Below are 8891 nucleotides of genomic sequence, written 5' to 3'. Positions count from 1 at the left end.
TAAGAATTCCGGTTCATTTATACTATAAATGTTAATAGGCCCACATTCCAGTAACTCAATCCACTCACATTTCATTTAAAACTAATAAATATAAGTGAGGCTCATATACCACTAACTTTTTTCCACCCACTTTCTTAATATTTCTCAAAACTTGTGATTGAAAGAAAAAAGATTCCTATTCGCGGACGGAGTGAGTACTATTCATATCATGTTACTATTCACTACATGCCTATTTTAGTCTAATAAATTCAAAAAAATGCTAAATATAGCTTGGTAAACTATTATAAATGCATGTATTGCTCATTAAACATTTCTATATAGCCATGTAATTAATCATCCAATAAAAAATCTATAGCAATAAAAATACCCAGTATAAAGTCAATTGTATCAACTATCATCAAACTTAAGCTCCCACTTTGTTCTAGGAATTCAGTAATCCTACTAATTATATTAAGGGTGCGTTTGGTTCTCATCATGGGTTTATAGTACGTTCGGGCTTCAAAATGGTTTATAATCAGCAGATGTAAATATTCATACCATAAAACTTGTTTGGTTGCAACATTCACTTATTTAATGAATACTTATTCAGGTGTTTGGTTTCATTTATTTGAGGATATACATAAGATGTAATGACTTTTATACCCCTAGGGTTTTATTCTCCTTCTCAACAAAGCAACAATATAAAACGCAGCTCCCTCCTTATTTTTCAGCAGTTTCGCGGGGTTTTTCATTTGGCGTAACACTTGTCTCCAACATCGGCGACTTCGCAAGGTTCTCCAAGGTTACCAATTCCAGGTTGTCGATATTGTTTTTGTGTCTCCTTCGTTGTTTTGCTCATTGCGGGATACATATCGTGATGTTTCGACTTGAAATTTCTTTCTTTTTTTCTGTAATGGTAACCTGTTCCTTTGTTAAATGTGAGAAGACGAAAACATCTTTGGTTTTGTTATGGCTTAAGAGATGCGCATGTCATTGATTGTGTGGCTTAATAGAAATCCTACCTATCAATTTGTAGCTTTGATTGTTTGGTGGTGGTAGCTTAATTTGTTGGTTCTGCAGCTCTTGAGTCACTTGTTTAGCAATTTGTCTACTTAGTTTTGCTGGATTTTGAGATATACAAATTGTTACTACGGCTAACTGTAACTTGTGAATCCTGCTATTTCTTGAATGCTTTGAAGCTATGACCGATCCTCGAAGAGTTGCCCCCAATGCCGACAGCAGCCAAGGCACTCAAGGTTAGGGTAGTTAAGAACATACTCATGTCTGTATATGATAACATTTTGGGTAACAACACAGGTTGTAAATTTGCTTTGTTGTTTTTTCAATGTATCAGGGAGTAGCCAAAACCGTAGGTCCAGTTATCAGAGGAATGACAGAGGGCGTCATTCTTGGTCTGACCGCGAAGAAGCGGTACTCATCTCTGCATTGAAGGATTTGGTGGACATGGGGTGGAAATCGGACAATGGGTTCTGAGGTGGCTACTTGAACAAGATTGAAGAATGGATGCAAAAGGAGTTTCAGAGAACTGATATAAAAGCAAATCCACATATTCAATCAAAGATAACCGCACTGAAAAGGAACTACAACTTGGTGTCAAACATCTTGGACCGGAGTGGAGTTGGTTTCAATGTGCACGGAGATTTCAAAATTGATTGCTATGATGATTAATGGGATCAAATCGTGAAGGTTTGTGGCTCATCTCAATCTATTGAAAACTGATTTAATTAAGCTCGCTCGATGCGCACAAAGTCATGGCCATTCTGGGATGACTGGAAGGTAATCTTCGGGAAAGACAGGGCTATTGGTCATAATGCTGAAGGAGTAAGCGAAGCAGCGAAGGATAGCTCTCCGGATGAGCCTGTCACTGAAATCGGCGAGAGTGCTGATTACCTCCCAAGCTTTGACGATTTCATAGGTTACGAGCAGGTTCAAGCCACATTTGGGACCAATGTTGTGGATGATAGCAGTGCTCACAGTGGACAGAACACAAACGGTCCCCCACAGGCTCCCCCCCCGAAACCGAAGCGCAAACGCAAAGTTAGCGAGGATGATACCGGCATCGTGGAAATGCTAGGAAAGATGCACTCCGAGACTAGCGCACGTTTGGACACTCTAGCAGCGCACATTGGGTATGAAATGGATCTCGGAAAAGCAAGAAAAAAAATATTCCGCCACTTGTGCGACATCCCTGGGCTGACCGAGATTGAAAGGTATGATCTTTGCGATATCATTGGAAATGAGACCTCAAGACTTGATATTTTCACGGGTCTCCCCGACTCTTCAAAACCCAGATAAGTTAAGAGGGTCCTGGAAAAGGAAACTCGCACCTAGCCAGGTGTGAGCACAGATTATGCTTGCATCGCGACCATCTGTTTAGCGCTGGTTGATGTTGTTGTTGACAAACTCATCACTTTTGGATCATTTCTGCAATATGATGTCTTACCTAAACTATGCTAGTCTTTTGTAGTATAAAATCTATTGTATGTTTTTGTGTAGTGCTTGCAGATGGTTGTCTTTTGGTATGTACTTAGGCAGGCGCACTATAGCTTATTAGATATGAACCTTTTATGAATATGTTTGACTCTCTATATCTCTATTATTCTGTCATGTTGTTTTCTACATGAATTTGCCTATATCTCATTTATGTCCGAGTTACAATGTAAGCACACATACAAAAAGTTCAAAATTGGCTGAATGATAATATAGATTAGAGTCGACTATTTAATGATACACAACCGCAAAATATGTTATTTGATTAGGTAAACAGATCTCTTGCTATGCAAGAACAATGACATTCAATCCATACTACTAAGATGAATAATCTAATACATGAGACGACAATGAAGGCATCTGCCATACTACTAAAGTGTCTGTCAAAAGCTTTTGAAACTAAATGACCCCGTTATATGTTAGGTTTGGCATCCTCCACTTAGGGACTGGACTGTTTGATGCACATGAGAGGGCATAGTTCGGGCTGTTGGGTGGGAACTCTGTTGGTAATATACGAGGCCCCTTTTTCTCAACCTTTCTTTCGAGCTTACCCTTAGCATCTGGGACATAGTAGCGTATTTATTTCTTGTTCGTGGATTCCCGGTCCAAAGGGCCACCCTCTTCAAACATGAGCTTCCGCCTGGCAAGGGAGAACTGATGGTCGCTATTTACCTCGCCGGTATCAATGGGTGGTGCCATAACCCCCCGCCCAGAACCTATTTGACCTCCCGGTTGACAAGAATCTGATAGCACGATGACGGTGGGCTCACTCTCTTCTTTGATGACATTCAGTGCAAACAACTCATATAGTTGTTTGTAGGCGGGGTCACCATGTTGATGGTAAGCTCCTAGCAGCGGGTTTCGCTGTAATACAACAACGACATACATGAGTAAACAAGATTTCAGAGGCTATATCATAGCATATAGTAGTGAACTTATGTCAAGGGCTTCATTCCAGTTCGGAGCTCTAACAATGACCGTGTTGGTTGACGTATCCCAGGAGGTTCCCTCCAATAGTTGGATCTCAGTGAAAGTCTTGTAGCGTTTTTCCAAGAAGTGTATCCGATTAACAAGATTGAACCACTCAAATGAATAGCCGAACTTGGCTTCGATTGCGAGCTTGGTCTCCACCAAGAAATGGCTGGGATACAGGGTCCCATCACAACCACTAGCACGTTTCAACCTTATCAACGTACCGAGTACCACCGAGTCAAGGTCCTGAGACCAGCTTGAGTCATAGAGGAAGGAGCTTTGTATGGGGATATTATCAGACATTGCCAACCGAATGAGAGAAGAGAAAAAGTTCAAGGGTGTGTGCTTTGGTTACTCCAAATTGGTCATATTTATAGATGACTCAAATACGCATATTCTAATTTTTGAGATGCAACTAATGGATTAAATGTTAACCACCGACTGCATAGAGGAGTTCCATCTGTACACTCTTCACATTTATTGGGCAAGATACAATTGGATTTACTTGGATAAGGCTGTGAATTTTTTGACATACAACTACCATATTCAATGTGATGTGCCGCCTCAATTGAGTAGACGCAGCATGTCTACTATTTCAAATCTTGTGCCTAGGAAAGATAATGAACTCTTTGTTGACATTATAATGCCACTACTTTTGTGAAAGAGGCTGCCACTACTTGATTAAATAATTCATCAACCACCAAAACCCGGTATGAATGCTGAAAAGAAAATACAACGTGCTGATTTACAGTTGTCAAATTAGTACTTAATTTTTAGCTCGAATGAAATATGGAAAAGGTTGAAAATGAGGTGACAAAACATTTCAAGCGAAGATAACCGGCTATCACCTACTAACAACAAACAAAGGCGAAAACCAACACATAGTCCAAAATGAAAATAACAACATAGTTACCCTAGAACAATTTCCCTAACACAATGCTTAGCAATAACAACATTAGACCAATGAAAACCAACACATAGTTCATCCTTCGATCAGCTTGACATCGGGCACTAGCACTGCAATAATTTGCAGTTACAGACATGCTTCTTGTTTTCACAGAAGCAACACAGCCTTCTACTTTAGCTGGACGATAAACTTGATTCAATACGTAACTTGGCACCTTCACATCTCCACTTCAACTGTCATCACACCATAAGAAAAACCCGAATGTGTTGAATTAGCATGGCATTTGTAGATATATCTGCAGTTGTGCTTTGCTTCCAGCACAAAGCAACCTCATCTTGCCCTGGCCACAACGACACTCGGGTATCATATCTCCTCCGTCAGTGGAGGTCGCCATTAGGCTACTATAAAACATGGAAAAAAATCAGTGTGAAGGTCAGTAAGTAGGATAAGTAATACAAACAAGAACGCAATTGCATATACTAATAAATCAAGATCAATCTGATATAGATAAAACTACACACATTAGTCCACATAGAATTAGCCAGATCATCCCTCATTTGAGTCCACGCTAAACTTGTTTCAACTTGATCAACGAATTCAACATCACCATCTGCCTCCTCGTTGACCACATCATGGGGTGCACCATCAAGTTGTTGTTCGATTGGGTCGTTGATCATCTCACCACGTATGAAATTGATGATTAAGAACCATGCCATAATCATCCGGATTTGGATCTTAATCGGATAGAAACTCGCGCTACGTAGAATGGCCCACCTCATCTTAAGAACCGCAAAAGCTCGCTCGATAATATTACGAGCTTTACTGTGACACAGATTGAACAATTCCTGCGCATTTTGCGGTCTTTGATTGCCAATGCCCCATTCTTTCAAATGATAACGAACATTTTTGTACGGGGTCAAATAACCTTCAGAGTTTGCATAACCATTATCTCACAAAAAGTAATTTCCTAAAAACGACCAGATTCGGTTTTTAGTGATGTTATAAAGTAAACAAACAGAAACATTTTTTTAATAAAAAGTCAGCAAGCAACAAGGATAAAGGTTTTATTAAACCTTTGGGAACCCTCAATCCCCCGTCCCTACTAACGGCATCTCTAAGCACCCGAGAATCACCAGCCGAACCCTGCCAGCCAGGAAGAAAATATAAGAATCTCATGTTGCGGTCACAGGCAGCAAGAGTGTTGGTCGAGATTTGGCCCTTCCGCGTTTGATAGCGTAGCTTATCCGCATTACTAACGAGGACATTTATGTAGGTCCCATCCAAGACGCCAATACACCCCTATCGTGAATCACAAAAATTTCGTAAGAAGTACACATCATCACTACGAATGTTTCCAACGCGGATCAACACAATTATTGGTCACTGGCTCTGGTTGAGGTAGTAGAATGCAATGAAGCCGGAGGACCGCTCTCAAAACAAGATGAACATAATGGGATATTGTTTCTCCGGATCGCATAAAATCAAAGCTAGATAAACGAATTTTCTTGTGGTGGGCTAGAATGCCTAGAAAAATAGCAACTTGTTCCTCTAGTAACACATACCTACCATTCTTGAGCCCACCAACGTCTCTTAAAAGAATACACAAACGACCGAATGCATTCCTATCCATACGTAGGTTAACAACGTTGTCTACATCACTAACTAGCAATAGCCTATTCATATGTTTCACTTGCGGCGGTATCCTATCTATCAATGAATACCTGATTAGACGTTGTCTCGCACGACGTCTATTTCACGTTCTGCTTTTCACTTGTAAGTACGAAGAGACAATCGCTTACATTTTTAACAGATTCACTAATTCTTCAATCATATGGTATGCGGCATAGGATAAGCGAAATTGACGGGCCATCACAACAAAGGGGATTACAATAAGTATGATCAATTGGCTGCACAAACAAAATTTCAAGAAATGTTTCAAGGGTTGAAGAAAAGAAATTTTGTTACAGTTTAAAATTCAGACCGACTGCAAGCAAGCGGCTATTAGCAAGCAACAGTGAATGCGGTAAACCACATCCAACAAAAAAAACCCAAGATTAAATTGGCACAAAATGAACAATTGCCCAGAGCAAAACCACAAAATGTTTTCTAGTAGTAAGCGAAAAGGATTGGGCAACTTTCCCCCAAATTTATGAAGCCAGATTGCCTACTTTGAAATCATATTAAATTGTCAAATTGCAAAATAACAAATTCACAGAAGAATTTCAACTTCGATCAACTAGATCTAGATTCTGAATCCACCAACATTCATTAAATACGTTCACAAATTTGCAGAAATTAGATTAAATTAAAGAACTCACCATTCTCAACACGTCGCGGTGCTCCAACGTCAAAATAGAGTAGCTTGGTGCTTGGCAGTTTTCTCGTCGCAGGGATTTTTGTAGCTTACTTTGACATCATTCTGAAATTCAAAATGCCGAAGAAGGGCATTTGGGAGAAAAATGAGCTTATCTGACACTCAATTCGATGCAAGATAAAAAAAACAGCCCACCAAGTGCTGATACGTATCTGCTGAGAACAACATGAATAGTGCGGGCCTTGATTGTAAAAACGGGCCACCAAATAATAATCATAAGTAACTGATAAGTAGTATTCTAGGCCTTGGTTACTGGTCAGTATAACGTGCATAATTGGAATATATCTGCAAAACGGTTGCTAAAGTGTGCAGAGAAAGGGTTCCAGTCAGAAGGAAAGGTATCGGATAACTCAGGTAAAAAGGGCATCAGAATGTTGCTATACTGGCCAGTATGCATGCCAAAAAGGCTCGAGATGGAGAAGAAGGATTGCTGGGAAGATCAGCCACAAATAAGGGCAAAAGGGTCATTTCGTGAAGAGAGTCTACCCTAAAAATCAAGGGCAGACCTCCCTATAAAAGGAAGCCACTTGGAGAGAGGAAGGGGGATCATAGGGAATCATCATTAGGAATATACACTCTTAGTTAGAGTAGTTCTCTCTCAGCAGTTAGTTCCTTCAGCTTTGTCCTTCATATTCTCGTTCCTCGCCACAGCCATGGTCACCTGAAGTTCACCAGTTCACCGGAGTTCCGCATTATCTCGTTCCAGCCAGCGTGTTTCGTAGTGTTAGCAGTTTCATCGCCCGGAGTGACAAACAATCTTTATTTTCTTTCTTAGTTAATCTTTACGTGTTTCCTTATGTTGGACCTGTTGCACTTTCAATTTCCGTTTGCTTTTGAAGTATTTCGTTTAGATCCAAACACCTTTTATGCAATGAAGTTGTCTTTGTGCATCGTTTTCTGTTTGATTCGGTTTTTTTCTGCCTAGATAGTGTAGATCTAGTTGTTACTGTAATTTCCAAGTGTTACGAGCATGTTTTCATTTCCGCATTGATAAATCTGAGTTCATGAATTTATATAGCTGTTAGATTCTAGATCTGAAATGGTTAAGTTTGAAATCCCAGTCTACGTGATTTCTGCCACCTTGCATGTTACCCAGTAAGCGTAATTTCAGTTTTGTTAGTTTCATCTTTTGATTTGGAGTTTAGATTGTAGATCTATTTTTGTGAAGTTTGTTAACCTGAATTTCTCGTTCATGGAATCTGAGTTGTTTGATTTGTGTTCATACTCGTTGGAGAAGACAATGTCCACATCCAAATTTGGGACCACTTTTACTTTTTAGTTACTTTTTGCTTTTATCCTTTACTTTTCTCTACTTTTTCTACTGGTACCCTACAGATCTGTTAGCCTTGTCACCTAACAACAACTTATTCTCTGATATTCCGTTTAGCCTTTTATAGTAACTCGTACCCTCTAGATATTTTCTAAAACATAATGTTTCCTCAATCTCACGTACACAGCTGCTTGTTAATCATCTTTCACACCTCCTAGTCAGTAGAGTACCACCTTAATTTCCAGTCTAGTTAGAATCTCAACCCAAAGCGTGGTAGCTAACCAACCTTTCCAGAATATCACCACAATTACCAAAGCGCATTCATCTCTGTGGGATTCGACCCTTACATCCACTATACTAGTCAGTAGAAGTGGGTTGAGGAATTATTGATACCAGGTTCAGGCTTAGCTGAGGTTTTATCATGATCAGTAGGATACATCCTTTGCTTGACTCGACACATGCACAAACCTGGCACTTATCAAATGGCGCCGTTGTCGGGGATGAATGGCGTTATTTACTGTTCTTGTGTGTGATACTTTGGCATACATATTGTGTATAACTTTTCTCTTTTCTTTTTCTTTAAGTTTATGAGAAGCAGTTCGGCTCCTGACCATTGGAGACCGAAGATACTTCAACGAGGGACTATACTCGTGACCACTCGTTCTGGCCTGTCAACAGCCCTGTCTGACCTAGGCACGAGTAGTGACGAAGAGCAAGACACCATAGAAGGAGGAATACCAGAACATGTGCTAAAGTTGGAGGGTAACCCAAGGATAATGGCTGCCCATATAGATGAAGACCCGGAGATAGGGACGCTGAACGCGCATACCGAAGGAGAACCGCCGCAAGCTATAGTTGTCACCCCAGGACAGACGGCT

At 40.2% G+C, this 8891-nt stretch overlaps 2 protein-coding genes across 2 annotated transcripts; one reads left to right on the top strand and one right to left on the bottom strand.

The window, feature by feature from the left end:
- Nucleotides 1-724: 724 nt before the first annotated feature.
- LOC121757147 lies at nt 725-2619 on the top strand. The gene is made up of 3 exons (XM_042152652.1): nt 725-795; nt 1179-1235; nt 1334-2619. The coding sequence occupies exon 3, from the start codon at nt 1738-1740 to the stop codon at nt 2293-2295; it is 558 nt and encodes a 185-aa protein (XP_042008586.1). The 5' UTR covers nt 725-795; nt 1179-1235; nt 1334-1737; the 3' UTR covers nt 2296-2619.
- Nucleotides 2620-2775: 156 nt separating this feature from the next.
- LOC121758487 lies at nt 2776-3777 on the bottom strand. Its single transcript, XM_042153878.1, has 2 exons — nt 3469-3777; nt 2776-3354 (listed from the first exon to the last, which is right to left on the bottom strand). The coding sequence occupies exons 1-2, from the start codon at nt 3763-3765 to the stop codon at nt 3070-3072; spliced, it is 582 nt and encodes a 193-aa protein (XP_042009812.1). The 5' UTR covers nt 3766-3777; the 3' UTR covers nt 2776-3069.
- Nucleotides 3778-8891: the final 5114 nt, after the last annotated feature.

Source organism: Salvia splendens, chromosome 12 (genome assembly GCF_004379255.2).
Source record: "Salvia splendens isolate huo1 chromosome 12, SspV2, whole genome shotgun sequence".
Classification (NCBI taxonomy): domain Eukaryota; kingdom Viridiplantae; phylum Streptophyta; class Magnoliopsida; order Lamiales; family Lamiaceae; genus Salvia; species Salvia splendens.
This window is presented reverse-complemented; position numbering and strand designations above follow the sequence as displayed.

What these genes read in the sequence shown, in the direction of transcription:
- LOC121758487 (XM_042153878.1), bottom strand. Translation starts at nt 3,765, where the DNA reads ATGTCTGATAATATCCCCATACAAAGCTCCTTCCTCTATGACTCAAGC. An exon ending in GGGATACGTCAACCAACACG is followed by an intron (nt 3,355 to 3,468) that starts GTCATTGTTAGA and finishes GTTGTATTACAG; the next exon opens with CGAAACCCGCTGCTAGGAGC.
- LOC121757147 (XM_042152652.1), top strand. Translation starts at nt 1,738, where the DNA reads ATGCGCACAAAGTCATGGCCATTCTGGGATGACTGGAAGGTAATCTTC.